The sequence below is a fragment of the Lates calcarifer genome, linkage group LG9 (assembly GCF_001640805.2).
Source record: "Lates calcarifer isolate ASB-BC8 linkage group LG9, TLL_Latcal_v3, whole genome shotgun sequence".
In the NCBI taxonomy this organism is placed as follows: domain Eukaryota; kingdom Metazoa; phylum Chordata; class Actinopteri; family Centropomidae; genus Lates; species Lates calcarifer.
In genome coordinates this window covers 20,387,184-20,410,306 of record NC_066841.1, presented here as the reverse complement: position 1 = coordinate 20,410,306, position 23,123 = coordinate 20,387,184, and the positions used below count along the sequence as shown (strand labels likewise).

General features: G+C 39.4%; 1 protein-coding gene across 6 annotated transcripts in view; it reads right to left on the bottom strand.

Moving 5' to 3' along the window:
* nrg1 (neuregulin 1) overlaps positions 1-21,104 on the bottom strand; it is a 36,117-nt gene extending 15,013 nt beyond the window's left edge. Inside the window, exons 1-4 of one of the 6 annotated variants that reach the window (XM_051072630.1) lie at positions 20,611-21,104; positions 19,524-20,426; positions 10,247-10,385; positions 7,969-8,036 (exon numbers count right to left, since the gene is read on the bottom strand). In XM_051072630.1, the coding sequence (XP_050928587.1) occupies positions 7,969-8,036; positions 10,247-10,385; positions 19,524-20,220 (904 nt within the window). In that variant the 5' untranslated portion in view covers positions 20,221-20,426; positions 20,611-21,104. Of the gene's footprint in view, positions 1-6,286; positions 6,346-7,968; positions 8,037-10,246; positions 10,386-19,523 lie in introns of all 6 variants that reach the window. The other 5 variants (XM_051072631.1, XM_051072627.1, XM_051072629.1 and 2 more) reach the window with 5 other exon arrangements.
* Positions 21,105-23,123: the final 2,019 nt, after the last annotated feature.

The window sequence follows — 23,123 nt, the reverse complement described above, 5'->3', positions numbered from 1 at the left end:
ACCCCCACACACTGACTTTTACCAGCTCTGAGGCACAGAATAAATGTAACGATGCCAACGAGCTGTTTCCAAAAGTACAGATGTAACTTAAACCTACACTACACTGTATCTACACTGTAGACAACAAATACACTGGTGTTATTTCATTTTTCAAATATTCATTGCCAGGCTTTACAAGAATAACAACAGAGCCCCTGCTTCCTGCACCGCTATTTTGAATCAGAAATTGCATGTCAGAGACTATTAACAAACACTGACAACCTGTTGTAAAATCCAACATTTGAACCAGGAAAAAGGAAAAAAGTTAAAATAGTTTTTTTAAAAGTTATCCGTTGCTCTTAATTCCTGTGTTGCTTACAAATGTACTACTTTTAGTTTCCTGTACCTTTAAAATACTGATCAAAATATGTATTCTCATTACAACTCAAATTAAATTCTTAACAAATTTTGTACTGTAATCAAATACCTGAAATTATCTTAATACAATAGCATACATTTTTTAACCAATTTTAAGACAGCACTAGTGCAATGATGTGGCATGATGCATACACTTACATCAGTGTGCTTGCACTCTAGACTGTCATGCCAAACAATCAGTAGACAGTTGTTAGTGGGGTAGGGTTAGGCTCAGTAGTCAACAATCTAAATTTAGCATGCTGTGGCGATCATGCATCATTCCCAAAACATATTTAGGCCCTACTATTTTAAGTTTAATAATGAAAAAAAAAGTCTGAGGAGAATTTATCAGAGTTTATTTTGATTGCTTAAAAAATCAATAGCTCAATATTTAAAAATGGGTGTTAAAAACATTTGAAGAACAAACACTGTCAGTGGACATCTAGAAAGAGTAGGATATCACCCCACTTAAAATGAGGGATGACACTACATGGCTCATTTTGTTCCATAGATAAAGAGAGAAGGAGTTGCTATCTCCCCAGTCTGTTCTATAACAGGAACTGCTGTTTTCCGACTTCTGTGAGGCCTGCCTGAAGCAGAAGCCTGCACTCGACTGAACCTCGGTAACGAAACAAGAGCCAAGTGATTTAGCACAAACCAGGCACAACACAAAGTCTGCCAGCTGATTTTACAAGCAACAACATCTTCAAAGTAGAGTTAGTGTCAAGCAGCTAACTGCTTGGAGAACAAAAGAGCAACCACTGATCTCTTCAGTACTGAAGCCAAACAGCAAGAACAGAGCCCGGACTACACAACAGTGCATCAGAAGGCATCTTCCATTTCCCTCCATGGACTTGGTAAAGTAACAGGGCCTTACCTTCGGGGTCAGTTGTGGCTCAGGAGGTAGATTGAATTCCCCACCAATCAGGAGGTCAGTGGTTCGATCCCAGGCTCCTCCAGTCCACATGCTGAAGTATCCTTGGGCAAAATACTGAACCCCAAGATACCTGGGCCAGATACTGTTTGAATGTGTTTGCAGGTGCTTAGAGTGCTCTATATAGATAGAACAGCACTGTATAAATGTGTGTGTGAATGGGTGAATGTGACCTGTAGTGTAAAGCACTCTGAGTGGTCAACATGACATTGGAAAGTGCTATGTAAGTACAGTCCATTCCACTTACCTAGCATAACATACCAAAGCACAGGACTGCCAACTTTGTCATTCTGTTATATTGATTTGGTTCAATGTACTCGTTGAACTATGAACTCTCTAGTTAGATTAATGATGTTAGTTCACACATATAGGATTTGCGTCTTTATTGCCAATGAGTGAAAAGATTGTATCATGACATAGAAATTGAGCCCTTCCCTGATTTTCTCCATTACCCTACAGACTGATTTCTATGCAAAGGACTCGGGTCGACTTTTCAGAACTTGATGTCAATGCTCACTCCCATTGTCCTGCTGAAATAAAAGTCTCTCTACTGCACCGTTACAGCACCAGCAGTGTACTATTGTTAGTTTCGAGATGGAGTTTGCTGCCATTACGAAAAGACCATGCTCCAGCACAAGAAATACTTGAACACAAACTCCAAGCAAGAGCAAAAAACTTGAACTTCTCATGAAGACTGTATGGCCAAACATGAATTGGACCAACACTGAGGGAAAACCAGGGTCAACATCAGAAGGGAACATGATTTATGGAAGGACCTTCATTCGGGGTTGAGGCTCTTCCTGGTTCTCTCCTTGTTAGACAGGTAAGCTAACATTACTGCAAAGCATGTGAAACTTAATGTGAGACTGTGGTTTTAGTCTGCTAATGTGGACAAACTGGTAGCAAATTACTGTGTTGAGGTGATAACATCTGCTAATTCATCCTAATTCCGTGGGGTGATGTGTTTGGTAAATCAACAAGTTTGCCATTTGATAATTACTTCATCGGCTAACAAACCAATGCTGAATCCCTGTGGTGTAGCTATGTTACAGTTACCTAGCTTTCCTTGTTTGCTTTCTTTAACAAAGAAGCCAAATGAAGCTACTTAAATACCATTTTGTTAATTATTTTATGTGCTGCCAGACTGGCTAATAGGCTGTTAATCAGGTTTAGTTGGGTAGCCTATGACAAGTGAGCTTTTCCATTGAATGAGGTGAATTTAAGTTTTTATTGTAAAAATTAAATTCTGTCGGGTCAACACAAACGTCATACAGGGAAACCTAATCCATTATTATTAACTTATATGTCATAAATAGGTCTATGTTTGTTCCTTTCTCACTGTTTTTATTTCTTACTGCAGAATGTTGCATGTGCTCTCACTGGCACAGACCAGTGAAAATCCTTATTGCTCTTAACTTAGAAGTTCTTACATTTTTAAAAGTTGGTTTCAGCAGCTTTATGAATACAATTCAGGAAAAAAAAATGTTAGAAACTTTAGTGCAACAGAGTGCTTTGTGATTATGGGCTCAGAAACTACTGTTCAAATCCCATGTCTGGGCAACAGTCAGTGTTGGTTTCCATTAATGATAAACCCTAACAAAGTGTTTTTAAGACCTAAACCATGATCACTAAGTCATTTTGGTGCCATCAGATAATCCTTAATGATAGCAACTGCAGTTTGTAACAGTGACATTTAGTTTAAATATTTCTTTTTTTTTGTATATATATTTTTTAAATATATTTTAGCATTTCAATATTCACAAAAATTACTGATGCAGTAGATGACAAGCATAAAGTGAAACTGCTACTATTGTTTTGTTTAATTTTTCATTCTACAATTAATTATAGCTTTCTGTCTTTCAACTGGTTGGAGAGGTGTATGATATCATGATTACATCACATATGAAAAATGTGGGTAAATCAGTGAAACAGCAAAGACCCTGGACAAGAGACTGAATGACCACCAGAAACCAATAGTGTCAGCTATCTGTGAACAAAAGACCAAAATTGCTCTCAACATTCACTAGGAAGGTGTAAGGTCATCAACCATGAGTGCATGTACACCCCAAGGAGGCCATCCACGCCCAGAGACTACCTTTGAATAGACACAGGGGTGAAAGCTTCACCACATATGCAGTACAGCTACTTGATAATAACATGATCAAACATCCACACTGATCCACACGCATAATTGCAAGTGAGCCATCTCCATGACAAATCAGCAAATTCAGGCAAATACCACCTCTGTAGTGAGGGGACGAAATTTTCAGATGATGCATCTACGGGAGAGGACTTGCAGTGTTTGCAGAGAATGATAGTTTGTCTCTCAGTTTCACTCACCATCTGTGGAGTCAGAATCAACACAGTATCTTCAGTATTGATGGACAGTCTTTGTGCAGACATGCTTTCTTTTGAAGGAACACAAGCTCAGTTTTGTCGAGGTTGAGATCCCCAGTAAGCCACAGGAATGGAATCTCTGTGGCTGAGATCCCACATCTTGGACCCTTGGCCCAGTGTGGATATGAAGGGCATGGGAGCTGTCATGTTCTCTCACATCTGGTCAGTAGTTACCTCACATGGCAAAATCCTACAGAATTCACATCCAAATTTTAAGGTTTCTGAGGTGTGAGTTCATCTATGGTGGCAAGTCCAAGCCCTGAAAATGTCATTGCCTCCTTTCACCAGTCTACTCACAAGTTTGTTCAATATTCACCGTATTTGTTAGTCATCTAACAGTGGTTACAGTGGCCACCTGCTGGCCTAGATATGCTTTAACACTACAAATACTGTAGTGTACAGTAATGGCCTTTATCCATGTAGGCAACGGGGTATTCAAGTCAAGTTAGTTTCATTTCTGTAGCCCTGAATCACAGTTATCTCAAGGTACTTTTCATATAGAGCAGGTGTAGACGAAACTTATATTACAGAGAGAGACCAAACAATTCCTACCATGAGCAGCACTAGGCAACAGCGACAAGTAAAAACTTGCTTTCTAGATTCTGAAACCTTCCGCAGAACTAGACTCAGGGCAGCCATTTGCCTTGACTAATTAAGTTCATATCACTGCTGAGTGTCACTCCAAAACAGTGGCAATAATATCACGTCCAAGGGTATTTCATCATGAGGACCCAGTTCAAATGGGCAAGGCTGGATCTTTGTAAAATATAATTCACTTTTGGAGGTGGGCAGACTCACCGCAGCCAAAAAGACTGCTATTTTCATTTTCTACAATGGTCCTCACCGTTCAGGGTGCACAAGATAAATCCATTATTTTCATTTCATTGACATGAAATTTCCCATTAATAGTCTCAGGACATAGACATGGATTCACTGAACTGGAGTGCTTCCTTGCCTACTCCTGTTGTTCATGGCCATTCCACTTAACCGAACACATTAGCAGTCATAGCTGGTGTTGCAGTGAAGTTCAGTATACCCATTGTACTATACAAATCCAATCCCTGCTCAGTGTGTCAGTTCCACAGGCAGGGCTTATATATTGCACTTTCTCTTATGCAGTTGAAAATCTGTGCAGCACAGTCATCTCATCATTGTGACATAGGACATATGTATGCAAAAATATATGCATGTGGACAGAGAGAGACCACCCAAGTACACAATCCCAAACCAAGTGAGACTATGCAACATAAAAATGCAACTTTGAGTAAAACACAATGTCCTGGTTCATGAAAGAACTTATTTTTGAACGGCTTTCCAGAAGAGCCTCTCAAGAAATAGGCTTTACTATTAAACTGCCTTATCCCACAGGTTTCTGTTGCAGTTACTGAACACACGCCCACATAGCCAAGAGACGCTTATCATCCCAGGTATGTGCACATAATACTGGGTGCAGAAAAGGATCAAGAAGACAGAACATCTTTTATGAGACCATTTGATTAGCCTTGCTCAAAGTTCCTAATATGCTAAAAAAAAAAAAAAAACTTATTTGTGCTCATGGAGGACTTCAGTTACACTGCACTCACCAAACTGCAACTGCAGCTGCCTGTTACAGAAACTCTGGATGTGAAAGGAATATTTAGCAACATGGAAACTAGTGTGCCCATTATGCACCTACTTGTGTAGCTATTATTATTATATTTTCGCATCTCGTGCAAGTATGCAAGTAATAAGCCTGAGATTCATCACAAGGAGAAGTTAGTTTGTCATTGTCAGTTGTGAAGATGTCAACCTGTGGCACTCAAAGTGAAGATAAGCAAATGGGGGGGAAAACAGCAGAAACCTAGATCTGCTAAATCTACTAAAGTGTCATAAGAAAATAATAGCTGCTGGAATTTTAACACGTGTCACCTATAGACACTGAGTGCACAACAGTTTTTTTTTCTCTTTTATGGTGTGTGTGTGTGTGTGTGTGTGTATGTGTGCGTGTGTGCATCTGTTTAAAAATGGCAAACATTGGCATGACTAAATCTGAAGCTCTAAACTGCTGCTGCTGTTAAATTTCTAATTGACAGGTTGGACTGCAACTGCTTATTCAGAACTGCAGGTCTACATGTGGGTCAAGTTTCAAGTTCTTTGTATCAGCATCTGAGTTTGTTCTTGTTTGATTCATTATATTTGTATATTTATCTGTTCATTTAGGTGGAAAATTGATTGTTTGATCTATGTTGTAGATGGTCAGGTACATATATATAAAGGCTGTATTTAAGCACATAGACAGTAAAGTTTGAAACACTGTCAATTTGCTAATCTTCCAGTTTAAAAATGTAAATATGTAAACTTGTTACTTTTTAGTCATTTGAAATGTGGAAAATAAAATTCTACAACTACAGTACCACATGCAGCTTAAAATAATACAGCAAAATCAACTTCAACATGCAAAAGGTTTTGGGCTGCATAAATCACACATCACAGGAGAAACATAATGGAAGAGGTACACAGCACTAGAACTGCTAATCGAGCATGCTTAAATCCAACAGACTGAAGAGTAAATAGACATACTGTAAAAGCTGGCCATTACATAGTTTTGGCAGCGATCACCAGTAAATTCATTTGGACACCTGAGTAGGAAAAAGAAACAGACAAGAAGAGAGAGGGAGTTAGTTTATACAGGAGCTGCGCAAAACCCACAACAGTCATCACTGGTGTTGGCAGGAAGGGCCAGCTAGACCAATATGTCTAGCTTTTGTCTGTGAGTTTAATCAATCACCTCAGACCCTCATAGACAAATACACTGAAGTACAATCTCCAATTTAGGGAGATGATATGAGAAATGGTTCTATTTTGCACAAGCCTTCCAACAAGGTCTGTAGTTTTGAATACTGTCTGAGCAGCAGACTGAAATTTGCATGTATGTTTATTAGAGATAGATCAATATGTTTTTTTCAGGGCCGATACGGACACAGATTATTTGTAGTCAAGGAGGCTGATAACCGATATTTGGAGCCGATATTCATTTGCAGTAAGGGTGAAAATATTGGCGTCAAAATTTTGAATAATACAAACTCCAATACTTCACTTCGTTTAAATGCCTTTAAGCATACGTTTATTAAACAGCTTTTCAGATTTTCAACATGTTAAAGGTTTTTTTTTTATCTTAGACAATAGACATCTTTGTTTTAAAATTCTAACAAAAAGTGCAGGGAGCTCCCAGGCTCAGCAGCATGTCTTATAAAGTTAAATGAAAACTTAAACAAATAAATAGCTCCCTAAAGTTTTCTACAGTAAATAAAGAAACATATATTTGCTCTCCAGAGCTTCTCCACCCAGCAAAACTTTTTATCCTCTCCGCCGTGTGTGAGCACTGTGCATGCACAGCTTTCATTGCTGATTGACTGTTACCCATGCCATGGCTCTGCATGTAACCAATCAAATGGTGCTGTGGGTGGGACAATGCTGGAGACAGAGTAGTGACTACAGACAGACAGGTGCGGCTGCATCAGGGCCAAAATAATCCAGTTTTAAATTGATCTCTTATCGGCCGTCGGATTAAAAAAAAGGCTGATGCCGATATGCGTCAAAATGCCGAATATCGCCTAGTCTTTGCCTGTAATATAATCCCATATAAGAGATGTCATGACACCACCAAAAAAACAACACATGCCCAAATGCATAGCAGTCATGCAGCGTGGCTATCAAAATGAGCACCAAGGGCTCCAAGTGATGGCTCACTTAGCCCTGATGTGGCAGCAGCCCTCCTGTATGTAATAACTAAGTTTGGACTCATCAAAATTCACTGCTTTAATTACCACACAGTGTGGACAGTCTAGCACTGATCACTGGGACAAAAGTCTGGATGCAGGGAATACCCTGTTCTATATTTTGCTTTCTGACAGAATGGAGGTGAGGCTGAATGGCAAGAGCAGTTGACAGTATGTCTTACCTCCAGACAAGACACACCACTTAAGCCCGAGATGGAGGCATTTCACTGCTCTGAACAACATGGATGGGGTGTGATGAGATGTGAAGTACATGCAAATTTCAGTGCACTACTCCACAGAGGAGAGAGCGCTTAAGAGTTTAGACTCATTTAGGGGGCTCAGGAACAATGCATACCTGATCACCTGATTTTATCACTATATATCAGGGAAACATGGATTTCTCCACCATTTCTTGGAGAAAACATGAGAGGGGTGAAACACCAGCAATGACATGTGGGATTGATTACAGTTGGGTTCACATACGTTTTGGGTCTGAGACTTTCTTAAGCACAGCTTGTTCACATCGGTGCCCAGTGAATCCGGCCAAGCACCTGGTTGATGGGTAGAAAGGAAAACAGCAGATAAACAGCACTGACATGTTACACACAAGACATGAACACACATGGACAAACACAAAGACAGTCACAAAACATGGCAGAATCCAAGACATCAAAGTTGATACTGGACGATTCTGCAAAACTTTAATGTCCCATTCTAATGTTTTTCAAATTCTCATGATGGTGGTCATTGAAAATAAATCTATAAGGTTGGGCAATGAAAGTACTTGGTTAGGTTTTAGGAAATATTGTGTTTACACTCACGAAATCTGCAGATGTTAATTGCAGTTACAGGGCACAAACTGCAGTTTTTTGCATAAACCAGGCTTGCTGAACACCAACCCACACCTTGACTGTACTACTGTAGCACCTTGCTACATAACGGCACACTTTTTTCTGCATTGACATTGAACAGTGGCGTTAAATCACAAGATGTACAATCGTACAATATAAACATAATTCCTAGGGATATTAGGCGGGGATATTGTAGCCACCAAAATATAAATGATTAGAGATTAAACTTCAGATGCCTTTTTACAAATATCTAAACAAGGCTTTGATAATATATTTAGTGCCTCACAGTCCTAAAATCAGCATGTGGGGTCAAATAGTTCTGAAACGCTTTTATTTGATAGTGTCAGTGGGGGGTCAGGGGGATTCATGCAGCAAAGGGCCCTAATCGGATCCAAACCCAGGGTGCAGCAGGCAGTCTTAAGAGACCATCACAACATTCAAGGTGAGGGTCATGTGACAGACAAAGGTAGCTAATCCTCCAGTGTCCCTCTTCTAGCTGACTACCATTAGCTATATGTTTGATTTAATGTTATTTTATGAATTTATACAAAAATGTTTATATGCATTTTAAGCTGTTAGTGGTTTTCTTTTGTTGAGCACCCCACACATTTAAGTGACAGAGTTTTGAATGTTCTGTGGTTCAGGTTCAGCAAGACAGAGGTGGATCTTTTTAGGGGAATGAATGACTCTCTATTCTGTATACATAGAACACAATCTACACTGGGAATGAATGCTTTTGCACAGCCCAGAGACCTTCTCTGTGGTTAACTCCAGCTAACCAGGTACCACATTCAGGACAACTGTGCTATTCAAGTGGTCCCAGAGTGTCTAAGAGCCCCATGGTTTCATTGTCCAACAACTCCTGGGATACCAAAACCCATTGTCCAGACTACAAATTTCCAGTAATGGCAACTTTCTGTGGCTTCGACCCACAGGAAAGGGAAGGTTAGGTTTAGAAGATTAGGTCCTCCATCAGAGGAACAGTGCAGTATTCAGGGCTTCATCTTCCACAGTGACAGTACAGATGTGTACAGAGGTATATAAATTCCACATCATACTTTAACTCATCCCCCTTCAGCTCTTTGGAGAAAGGAATCTCGCTCTGTTAACAGTCTAAAGATTTGAGTTAAAAACTTTGTTCTATCCTGACAGTTGTGAGTATTTGGTGAGAGCAAAGTTTTTACTCATTTGCTCATTCGATACTTCCTGCTGGGAGTCAGGCACTTCACTTCACCATTACAGAGGGTTATGCCCGTGGTGTTGAGAGCTCAGAACATCTTCAGTATTGTCTGTCATTTGTCTGTCTGTCATTTTGTGGCTGAACCTTAAAATCAGAGCCTGTTTGTTCAGGTTCAGTGTTGTTTCCCCTCCCCATAGGGGTGAGAGAGGATGTGTTTCAACTTGCCTAGTGTAAACATTATTTCATTACACATAGCAGTCTTCAGACAGATCTGCAGCTGTTTGTGTTAGAGAAAAATCCATGGGGCTGCCCACGCCAAGCTTAGCTTGGCTTACTTATCTGTTCTGCATGGCTCTCTCTTGTCCTCTTCTTCTCCTCAGTTCTCCTCAAAGAAACGGCTTTGACATACACGTGCCTTGGCCTCATGGATTTAACCATGCCCCTTTTTTGTTTTTACCTGTATGATGTTCGTGAGATGCTCCTCCTTATTCACATCATTGTGTTGTATTCTTCTTTATATCTACAATTTGCTTAAATTGCTCTGCTATAGTAGCAATGTCAGTTAAGTGACTGGCAGCTTATTTTCACGTTTCATCAAAGTTATGTTCTGCTGGCATCACTTTACATAAAGAGTATATCATAAATCACAACTGTAACTGCATTATAACATAATCAGTCTGATGCAAACTTGTATCAAAGTCAGAACTGAAACCTACTGTCCATGTCATACCTGCAGAGAAACTTTGTGCTGCCTGGCATGATTTCAAGTGTGAAGCACTCCCCTCCATTAACACAGTAGTTCTTCTGGCTGTCACTGCAGCGCGTCACGTGACTGGAGGTCTTGGCTGTAGTGGTGGTGCTGGTGGCAGCTGCAGAAGACACCCGTAATTAGTGCAGTAAAAAAAATGGCACAGGTGCATAGATTACACAGAGTTTGCAAAGTGAAAGAAAATTCTCAGTTAAAAACCATCCTGACTGCATGTTTGCTGAGTGCGGAGTAAACACCCCATGCTTCAATCCCATTTAAACGAATACTCCACCAAAAACTATGTTTCAGACAGTTTCACACAGTTTCCAAAAAATTTTTTAACCCTTGTCCTCTGGGTCAAAGTGACAATGTGCCTTTGTGTGTGTCTGTGTGTGTGTGTGTGTGTGTGTGCGTGCATGTGTGTGTAGTAGGATTTGTTGTTGTGCATGACATTTGTGATTCTAAGGTGGTTATTTTTTGTTTTTGAATAATAGTAAGAAGAAAAAAGTATACAGAATATGAAGGGATCTGAAATTGCAGCTGCAGTCAGACTGCATTCAATTCAACTGACTTTAATGGAGACCCAGTTTGACTGCAAACCAGCCACAGGACAGTATGGCTAAACACAGTACCTCTCACTAACTCACTACCCGTCATTCAAGAACAACACCAAGGGCACAACCTAAAAGGCAGGTTACAGATTTTTCAAAGCCATTTTTCAAGTTTATGGCCAGTGAGTATTTGATAATGAAAATGTATTGTTTGGTGGAGTATTCCTTGAATCACATTCTTCTTTTACACAAGGGCTAAATTTTCAAAAGATGAAGATGTCTTACAAGATATCGTCCCTACTGCAAAGTCATTTAGCAGTCAGAGTATGTATATGTTATTGCTCTTCAAAGACTATATTTTGTGTTTGTGTGTGTCCTCTTATGGATAATGAAGTTCTATTTTAACTACACAGGGCACAATGCTCTACAGTCTTATCTTTGACTGATGTTATCTTTAACTAACTGTTTGACTGTTAAGCAGAATATTAACTGTGAATGCAAATGTAGATCAGATGTTTTTTATTCCCAAAACAATGCAGTTGGGAATAGGTTACTGGAGAGTTAGGGAATAATGTTCAGAGAAGAAAATCATCCTGAAGTTTTAAAAGAGGGTGGGACACAAAGAAGAAGAGAGATATGTTCCCCATGAAAGTAGATGATTAGAGAATATTTATTCCTAATAAAAAATAGGAAATGAGCCTCAAAGGGTGAATGGGTGCAGTGAGTACAACACTGCTGACATATAGTGCCATTATCTCAGCATTACACAGCACTTTTCAGGACTGCAACAAACATCTACCTCAGACTACTGCCCCAGTAAAAGAATGAATGAGATACGAAAAGAGATTACGCAGCTGTGTGGAGATAGAGATCAGTGAGGCTGCGAAAGAAGGTTGAATGACACTTGAACTCTTAATGACAGTGTTTCAGTTAACAGTGGAACTTCAGTAAATACTGCCCCAAGCAGTGGTGTGTGTCAGACATGCAGGGTTTCAGTCACTCTGCTCAAAGCAGACCGGTCGTTTTCATCCTCATCATGCCTGATGGAGCACAGAGACGAATGAAGATTTCCCTCCTTAGTTTTTGCTGGTGAATCAGAAACAGTAAACCAGTGAGCAGTGACACAGTGCTGGAGTTCAGCCAACAGGGCACTTCACTTCTCTGCTGTTCAGCCTCTTTGGGCAGAGCTGGGGTTGTATTTGCAGAGCAATCAGTCCGTTACAGTGGATGGTGTTTCTATCAAGTGTTGTCAAGGACAAACCATTATGCACTGCACCAGCAGAAATCTCCCTCAGCATGACTGACTAGAATCACAGCAGCAACATCTCTGAAGGTGAAAAAGATTTGGGCAAAATACTCTCTGTGTGAATCAAATATAGTCAGATAATAATAGTAGCATACATGTGAACAACAAAATCTAGCAAAAATCATTCTGTTGTGAAAGTGTAAAAAAATGTGGAAACATCACAAGTTTCCAGGCCCTGTTTGCTGTGCTGCTGTGGTACCTGTGCTGCTGTGTGTTGTTTTGATGCAGGGCTTCCCTTGGGTGGAACTGAGCAGGAATTATTGTAAGTTGGAACACCTGGCCAGCGTCCCGCAAGATTATTTGAACCCCGCCTACCCATGGATCTTCTCTCTGTCTGTGCCTGTCTCCATGCACTGTGTTGTCTTTTGTTTGTGTTAACTTTTGGTTTTGTTTTGCACTTAAAACATGCACCTTACCCATGCTAATATGTCCAGTATTACACTAAACCAGTGACACACTCCATAGTTATTTCTCTTCATTTATTTGAATAGACATTGCTTAATTACTTTAATTATTACACAGAGTGAACCAAATTGTGGATTTTCATTTTTGAAAATCTTTTTGGTATCTGACTATCTGCGCTTGGCTGCTAGTTCTACCAAAGTTGAAAAATGCTTGTCTTTTCATTGTTCATGTTTATTGATTTATTTATAAGAATAGAAAAAAAAATCAAATCCTGCCCTTGCTGAAATACACATGCAACAAGTAATCCATTTCAACATTTGACCCATTTTGAAACAGCATGATGGTCATGATGTCAGAAAGGCAGGGTCGAGCAGCTAGAGCTGCTGGGCTTTACAAAGGTGGGAAAACCCAAGTGAGAACACAAAACATTTGCTAGGTGGTACAAAACTGTGACAGATGTCACATGACCATGACAGCCAGTCCACAGAAGTGGTTTCGCCAATTAGTGAACCAAGCACTAACCAACACTGTGGGCAGTAGTAAACTAATTGTGGATTACATGATTTTGTCAGCATCACCACACTTGTTGTATCTCAGTAATCTCCTGTAATTATCACTGCCTTATTCATTCTTTCACTGTTACAGCAGAAGCTACATCGTTTTCTGCTCTGCCACTTTCATTTAGCCATAAGTTAATGTTCCATAATGATAATGTTGATAACTTCATTCATTTCACAATAAAGGTGGTGACTGCTATTTTTCTTTCTGATATTTATCTTAACATTTTGTCTTAATGTCATTTTGAGACCAAATGAATTCTATTAAATATCTAAGGAAGGACAAAAAGGAGAGGGGATGACATGATATCAACAATTCACAACTTATTGGAATTAAAACTTGGAGTTATGCTCACTTTAAATGGTCAGATTACTTTCAGCCCACTCCATCTTGTCAGTCTTATCAGACATGCAGCCATGTGGTTGGAGCAAAGCACTCACAGAACAGAAATCAGATATATATTTATACAGCTGGGCAGTTTAGTCTAGTGGTTCCCAACCTAGTGGTCAGGCCCCTCCAAAAAGTCACTGGATAAATCTGAGGGGGTCACAATTAATGGGAGAGGAATGATAGATACACAAATCTGTGTTCAGTTTTTGGACTTTTCTCCAGCCTTGTTGAAATAATGGATTGGTTTATTTCTTTGGCCCTCAAACAATAATTTTAATGAAACCATTTGAGAAGTTTAGAGGCGAAATCCCTCTTGTAGAATTTATAATGACTCATAGACCTCTGAAACATAACAAGGAGCAGCAGATTACATTGCTTTTTTGTGTCACAAGCAATTAAAGGTTGGAAATAAATAAATATTAAAATAAACAAATTAAATAAAATGTGAATCTTAATCTGAAAAGTAACTGTAACTACAGCCGTCAGATATACTTGTACACTTGTATACTAGTAGAAGCAAAATGGAAATATTAATAATAATATGTTAATAACATGTTAGGTCAGGTTTGACTATGGAAAGGTACCATGATGATGACAGAAACTGATGCCAGCAGTTACTGTATTTTCTTGCCTCTTCTAACCAACTGTTATTATGGCTCATACTGTAATTACATCCTGAGTGGACAGTGACTAATGGCCTCCAGGGCAGGAGTCCTTCATGAATCAAACCACAGAACTACACATTGTAATTACTACAAAGATTTGTAACAGCACTTCAGAATACAGGCGAGATTAGATAGACAAGATACAATGATCTGTGCTGTTCTTTTGACAGCTATAAAATGATATATATATGTATATATATGTTTTCTAAAATGACACAAACACAAAAGCAGCTGGTCAGAGAGAAAGCTACAGACCTGTGATCAAATCCAATTAGACTGAATATGAATCATTTATGAATCATGCCCCAATATGCTCATAAGTATCATGACATATTTATCTAGATTATATTTTTTTTATCATCAGTATGGTTAGATATTACAAGGCCAAACTGACTGAACTGGAGATGAAAACATTGGCTAACCGTTTTCATTTTCCTCTACCAAAAATGTCTGGTATGTTTGCATCAGAAAAAAGGGGATTTTGAACATGTTTCTGAGGTACATATTGGCCAGTTTGGTGCAGTGGTTAGCACTATCACCTCACAGCAAGAAGGTCCTGGGTTCAAGTTAAAGCCCAGAGCTTTTCTGTGTGGAGTTTGCATGTTCTCCCTGTGCCTGTGTGGGTTCTCTCCTGGTTCTCCAGATTCCTCCCACAGTCCAAAGACATGCAGGTTAACTGGTGACTCTAAATTACCTGTAGGTGTGAATGTGAGTGTGAATGGTTGTTTGTCTATATGTGTTGGTTCTGTGATGGACCCTTAATGGATAAGCAGTATAATGGATGGATGAATGAATATTAGCCAATTTTAAATTCATATTGGCCTACTATATAGCCTACTGACACTGTTAAGTATAGCCTATGTGCTCATGTTCACAGTGCAGTATTTGGTGACCAGGAAATTAATATGAATTTTGCCCACCAAAGAATGTCCATCAAGCTGCAGCTGTGGAACTGAACTTTATTCTGTTACTTGTTTTGTTTTCCACAGTGTGGTTTGTATTTTCTTTTTATCATTATTATTATCATTTTCAGCTGTATGTATTCAATATTATGCAATACACTGTTGGACCATACCCATAAAACAACGTTTTATGACTTTTTAGCACCACCACCAACATCAGATCTTACAGCCCAGTGGTTAGAGAAGTGGGCTTGGGACAGAAAGGTCATTGTAGTGCAGCTGTCCACTGCTCTGTGTGTGTGTGTGTGTGTGTGTGTGTGTGTGTGTGTGTGTGTGTGTGTGTGTGTGTGTGTGTGTGTGTGTGTGTTTGCATTCACTTCTTTGGATGGGCTAAATGCAGAGGCTTAATTTCCTGTGTGTCTAAAAACATACTGAAAATAAATAGATACTGTAAATAAAGATTCTTATACATCCTCTTCTTCTAACAGGCAGCATTTGATCATACAATATTACAAGTAACACTTCTGTGTTAGCTAACTTAGTCATTGTGTGTTTGTGTGATTGAAGGCTTCATCATTCACACCACCCCAAACTTAAGTGGCACAAGTGATGAGAATCTTAACCAACCTCTTCTCACAGAGATGAACACAAAGATGAATTCACTTTGAGAGATATTAGTAAAGCAAAATTTGGCATGGCCAGAACACAGTTAACCCAGGATTCCAATGAAAAGGGAAAAATCACCAAATGCAGCAATTATGATGAAGGCAACAGTTAGCAAATTGTACATCCCCTGCATTCTGGCAACCATAGACTGTAGCCTAATTCTTTCAACAGGTTTACATGATGAAGATATCAGTTTGGCAACCTGTAGTTAGTTTTGAGGAATTTCAAGTTCTTATTTATACTATTTATCCACACAGTAAAACTACTGCAGTCTTCTCCAACAATTCTGCAAGTCCTACCTTCATCAATGTTATAATGTGTGTGTTAGTACTATTTTTGAGAGCTGTTGATCCAACTGTATGGGCATTATGGAGGTTATAGTTTGTGGTGCAGTTGAGCTGTGCTGAGTTACACTGAGAGGTGTTCTAATTCTCTGTCTACTGCATTTACATCAGTGAGGTTAGGTGGCTAACAGAAAAAACAAACATCTAAATGTCCAGTTCAGACTGAGAGGTTCAGGCCAAAAACACCCTGGTAATTTTTTCTCTTGACAGAAGACTAGCAGTGCTAAGCTAGGCTAAACAAACTGTGTCTCTATAGAGGATACTATATAGAACTATATAAGTAACACATTTCCAAAAATGCTGCACAAGCTTCCCTGACATCTCTTCTATGGAGCAAATATGTTGCATATATTATTCAAACACATTTTATATGATTTACAAAAAGGTTTTATGGGGTAAAAATGTACACATACATTGTAAAAAAAAAAAAAAAAAAAAAAAAAAAAAATTCCCATTCTGTGCTCAAATTCACACTGTTGTCTCAAACTGGTGTTATGTTTACAGATCTTCACTTGTGTATCGGAAGATCCTGAACTGCACATTTGTCAGTGCTAACCTGTAAAGACACACCTGTATGTACTGCACTATTTTGTCTTGGAAAGTAGCAAATATGTGAAAAATTATTAAATGTGCACTGCTGTGTTTTACAAAGTTATCATGTGAGTCACAGATCTTGGTTTGTGAATTTGTCTTGTCATGGATCTTTTTTGTGTGCTGACTGGTTGAAAAGATGCTAATGGGGCCTTCTATGAACATCATGGCTAGTATTCATGTGAGTAGATATGGGGCAAATCTGAATCACATGAATGTGTGTCCTCATACACATGCAAAATACAAACAAAACAGGGACTCACTCATGAAAACATAGCTCCATAACCCAAGTGGTGCTGAAAAACAGTTTACCTGTAACCAAGTATAGCCTACCCCTTTATCATACCTTAACTAGTTTATTTACCATAACCGCAAGATTTACAACATTAACTTTACTGTGTTTTTCATGCACAGAGAATGTAGAAAGAAATCTTTTCTTTTAAAAGGCTGGCACTGACTGTTAAAACAGGTTGTCATTATCTGGGGATTTGTAGAATAATCCCATGTCTGGAAACAGGGTTGGTCTGAGGAGGTAAATGGACTGCACTTTTATAGTTCTTTTCTGGTCATATTGACCACTCAAAGCGCTTGACACTACTGGTCACATTTACACACACAATTATACCATGCTTGTTTTACATGTACAGCACTCTAATATACACACAGCAAATTTGTGGTTCAGTATCTTGCCCGAGGATATTTTGGCAGCGTCTGAGACCTTTCAAAACAGACATCATATCTGACCATCATACCCACTTCATACAGTGATTAGCCATGTATGTGGAAGTATGAAAGTATCTATTTGTATGATTCACTGAGATCCCAAAATTATAGTGTGTACACAGTATAATAGTTCTTGAAGAGAGACTAGGGACTGATGTCATACAAACAAGTGTATTTGAAGTATGCAAAGGTCTTCACACTCAGAGGTACCCCAAAATGATTTGTTCTTAAGTGGCAAGTTTGAATGATTTTAGAGAATTTGTTGCATTCACCATTTTTCTCATATTAAGAATTTTTTCTAAGATACAAACAAATTCACTAGTGGTCCAGACCTGTGATACAAGTCATGTCCAGATAGTCTGATTTTCTCTACAGGGGAAGAAAGACACAAATCATAAAGTCTTAATCAGAATTAAATGAAATATGATTAAATGACTAATATTTACTCAATTTTAATATAATTTATGAACTAATAAAATGTATAACTAGAACAAACGTATGGCAAAATTTTGATTCTTTACACCACATCATCTTCATTTTGGCCGCCAATTTACTGAGAGGGGTTTTTTTGTTTGTTTGTTTGTTTTTATTTCAGCACAGCAGCTTCTATATTACAGTGGTTTTTGGGAAGGTTCTCTCACTCAAACAACTGATTCATGATCTTTATGCAGGTTTCTGTTTAGGATCATCGTCTGTTGGTCTGGACAGTGTAATGTACTGTAGGCTTCAGTACTCCCTCATCAAAAATATCTCAATGTCAATCACATGACTGCCTCTTATATTATTGTTGTGTTATTATTATTATTGCTAGTGTAGTATTTCTTCATCTAACACTACCACTGACACTGCTATCTTTTAGTCTGCTGATTTCAGCAGCAGGATCTGAGGCTCTGCAGTGTGAAATTCTTTTTTCTCTCTTTTGTGAATGAAACTTGCCCAAAAAGAAGGCAGCTCTAGAGTTGTGGAATTAATTATGATCAGTTACTGTTGAACAGGTGACATTCATCAGCATATTTACAAGTAGTTTGTTCCGTTAAGAGAGTTGGTTAATGTGTTTTGGAACACTCATACAAACAAACCTCACAGAAAAAAGTCAGAGAGGTTTAAGAGAAGAATATGAAGATGTTATTGCATGAGGTCCATTGATCCCTCACTGGCTTCCCACCAGCATACACAACCATTTGTAATTGTTCGGAGCGTACAGCCAGGTACTATAGCTAGGAGTGCCACACTAGAAGTTAGTTACAGACAGTTAACTTAACAGAGATTATCTATCTGCTGATTAAGTGAAGCTAATCCCTTGCTGAGATGCTGGTTGGAAACCAACCCCCCACCCTCCACTGTCACCTTCAATTAACTAACAAAGATACAGTGTAATAAATCACACAGTGATGTGACTACAACAAAAACGTCATGGTGGCAAGCCGCTGGCAGACAGACTGTATTAGTGGGTTGTTTTTCCCTGCGGCGCAGGGATGGAGGGGGCATCAATTAGCCTCAAGTAGGCTCTGACCTTGAAATGGAGCACAGGCCGAAAACAGGAAGTCTCCCTGTACCACAGCCTGGAGTTTCAGTTTGTGTCATGCATCATTTATTGATTTTCACTTTTTCATGTGACTGGAAATGTGCATCCACACATTGTAGGGATCCTCCATATTGTATGGTGTCTACCAGCTAATTTATTTAAAATAACACCACAACATTGTGATATAATTTAAGGGACTTAAAGACTACTACTACTTAAAGAGACGGGAGTGAAGGTTAGAAATTATACATCCACTCTCTGTAGTGGTAAAGTAGGTATGAACAGAACTGTTGTTCCCTGCACACCTATCTGATTAGCAATATTTCAGAGGCTTAGTCATGGGCCTCTATGCTGCTCTCTGCAAGTTACAACGTGCCTGTTTTCAGACAAAGTCTTGAAAGCAGACACTTCCTGGCACATATGAGAGAACACGACATTTACAAAATCAATGATAACAGAGAAGAAAAACATTTGAATCCTTTTATAACTACACTTAGTTTGTCTTTACAGTGATGAAAATCACAGCCCAAGGTTAAGAAGGACTCCAGCTTGTGTAGCCTCCCCATTATGACATCCTGTCTGATCAGAAAACCCAATCCCAGTACTTTGACTAAACAAATGTTGGGTACTTACAGATTGTTGGGATGATGTTGTCATTGAATTCCTGTGTTGACTGAGTCTGCTTTGGGATGGTGGGACGTTCAGCGTTATATTTCAGTGTAACAGAGGAATCAGACTGAGTCACTCTGGGAGTCTGAGGCATGTACGGCCCTCGTGTAGATTTCTCTTCCACTATAACCTCAGGATGTCCTGAGGTAATGGTGATGGCGGTGGTTAAGGAGACAGTTGCTGGAGATGAATGAGGAATCGACACAGTGAGTCCCAGTGTGGGGTCAACTGAAATAATAATTGGGTCCTGTCCGATGCGTTTAGGATCTAAGTGTGTGGGTGGTTCATACTCAAAGATCTTATCCACAAAGACCCATTTAAGGCCAGCTGTGCAGAGGGCCAAACTAAGGAGACAGGCCAGGATAGGCAAAATACAGATTTTCTCAGAATGCAGGCAATTGTTAATCCGTTCCATCTCTATGCATACACAGCAGGTCCCGGGCAAGGCCACAATTCCCAAAGCCCCCAGATGCTCCCCATCATCATCACCTCCTCCCTCTGCAGTTCCCTCAGCACCCTCCTCCCCACTCTCACCAGCTGCCTCTGTCTCCTCAGGTTTCTCCTCTGGGATTTGTCCAGTATCAACAGTAGAGCCAGTGGGGGAGGCCGATCCAGGAGGGAGAGCTGGCCCTGCAGAGATGTCCTCCATTCCCTCAGTCATCTTGTTCAACTGCTGGATGAAGGGTCTCTGATCACTTCAACTATTAACTCAGAGCATCACACGGGGGCTGTCTGCCACTAGTCTCCTTGACTATGTTTTCCATCATGAGGCTGCAGAGTCAGAGCTAGGATTTCAGGGAGAGGTAAAAATACTCTTCAGAGTGAGTCGAACCTTGTTAACAGTCCTGGAGGTATGTAGACAGCCTTCTGCGCAAGAGGAAAAGGAGTTCCTTACGCATGCTTTCTTATAAGAAACAGAATCATGAGTCTATAAATAGAAACATCAAATTTGCTGTAGGCAAAAATAAAAAAGATTTCCAGGCAATTAGATTCCTTAAATGTCCTGTGTGGTCTAGTAGTGAGCAGTGGTGGAATAGTAACACTCTCTCACCTGAGCACTTGGGCAGAAGAGGTGGTGTCGATGTGATGGGCCAGCTGCAGCTGCAGTAGCTGTAGTGCAGAGGACAGGACGGCCAGGCACTGCAGTGGCAAAAGGGACATGCTGTCTTGTCTGTGAGCTCCAAGCAGCTGAAAGGCTGAATCATCAGGGAGCGGCAGGTGCCCTTCCTCTCAGCGCAGCCACAGAAACAGATGAGTAAGGGGAAAGAGAGAGAAAGAGAATCAGAGAGAGAAAGAGAGGGAGGGGGTGGGGGGGCTGCAGTAGCACAGAAGGGCAGAGAAGACGGGATACTCCCCTTTTTCGTCTTTCACCCCTCCTCTCTCAATCTTTCCTCTCCAAGTGGTGAGCAGGGCAGCCTCTGGCCTCCTCCCTCTCTGCTTCTCTTCCTGTCTGGTGGTGTGTCCGTGCTCTCTTTGCAGGCTGCTCCCAATCCCAGCACAAAGCATCCAGCTAAGCAAGTTCCTACTTGATCCAATTAGAGCGCATGTCAGCGAATCACAGGCAGGCAAACTGCTGTGGCCACCCCCTCCAGCACCACTCCCCATTGATTATGCTGATACTAAAGGGTGTGTTTTTTGTCAAGGGGAAGGAGCCAAGGAAGCAGACATATAATCCATCCCAAGAGGATGCAGCCATTGTGTTCTACTCTTCTTCTCAAGTATCTGCATTCAGTAGTGTAATAATATAATAACACAGATGATAATTATAATGAATAAGTCCGGTGCACCATCAAAAATACCTCGCTAGGCCTTTATTACATCAGACATTTTGATATGCCACAGTAGGAGAAGGTATAAATAATAAAATGAATGATGTCTGAATACCATTCAGCAAGGTCCTGGTACTGTTCATGCTGGTTCACTGTCACACTGTCCTGTCTTACAGGGCCACATGAATACAACAGAGACGTTGTTAACATGTCACCTGTGTCATCTTTAGTGGCAGTGTTTTCTATCTAATGTGAAAAGATAAAAGTAGAAAGAATAAATAACACCCACTAGTGGATTATCACTGATGATCTGAGGGGAAATCTGGGGAGTGCAAAAATATAAATCAGGAAGGTTGCCTAATTGTTCCTAATTTGTTAAATGAACATATTTTGATCATATAAATACAGATAAATAAGAAATGAACTGAGAAAAATAAATAAACTGGTCTGAAATATTACACACAAAAATATTCCAGATCCCTCAGTCACACTTCCAACTTTTTTTTATTTATTATTATTATTTTATTTTATTTTATTTATTTATTTTTTGGTATCCAGTTAATACAGGGTCAGCTGGAGGTATTGATCACAAAACTCACACTGGCTCCAACAGCATGCAAGTATGACAGAAAGCCCCCAGACCACCAATAAAACTATTAACTCTACAACCCCCAGCCCTGCTGGCTAATAGGCTAGCAAGACAAAGTCTTCTTGAAGAGTCAGGGCTTAAACAAGATGAGGACAGTCAGAAAGGTCAGGTCACTGCCACACTGAGTATTGACACTGCTGTGACCCTTTCCAATCCTCAGACAGAATTAATACCACTAATGGTATCTGTGGGAGAGGACTTCCTGTCAGGCCCCTGAATTAGGGACCTCCATATTGATTCACTTCTCAGCATTTCCATATTCTTTATATGGGAGACAAATAGTGAAAAATATTCAATAGATATACATTTTACATAAAAAGAATACATTAATAGATCAACTGGCAAAGAATGAATAAAGAATATGATATTCTTTACTGTATTTAAATACAGTTGAAAATAAATAAATGTAGAAGTGAATGCAAAAAAATAATAATATTCTTTCATCAATTGATTAATTGTCCATTAATTTATTTATGTATCCTTTATCTGTTTAAAGTATTATTTATCATGCTCATTTATTTACTAATTTATTTCACGTGTCACCTTGGGAGTGTATATCCTTGAGCACTACTTAAAAAAAAAAGAAAGAAAATCTAATTTTAACAATTACATTAAATTAACAGACACAGATTTTCACTGTGCAACATGAACTGAGGTAAACTGAGTAAAAATTTGAAGCATCCTCAGCTGTAAATGTACAGAACGGCTCAGGAGTGATCAAAGTTAGATGACAGTTTTTACATAGTGAGAAAATGCATGATTGGAGCATTGGTTTACAATGTGTGAATTATAAGGTTAAGTCTAATGATAGCTATTGATGGGACTGCATAATACTGTGATGTCTTGAGAAACAAAGAGATCAGTTTGTATTTCTGATGAAGATTGTGTGAGGTTGAAATCAATCAGAAAGTTTTTAACATTTAAGGTAATAGGACTGAGAAAAAAGAAACTCTTATTCAGAAATTCTAGGATAGAACAAGGAGAAAAACTAAATTAAAAGCCTTCAGGCATAATTAAGGTTCCCTGGACTCAGTGATTGAGCATTTGGCCTCTGCATTCAGTTTATGACTATAATTTGTTTTGCTGATTTATATAAGAGCACAATAGTCCCCTCCCTTTTTTGCACTTATGTCTGGAGCACAAAAA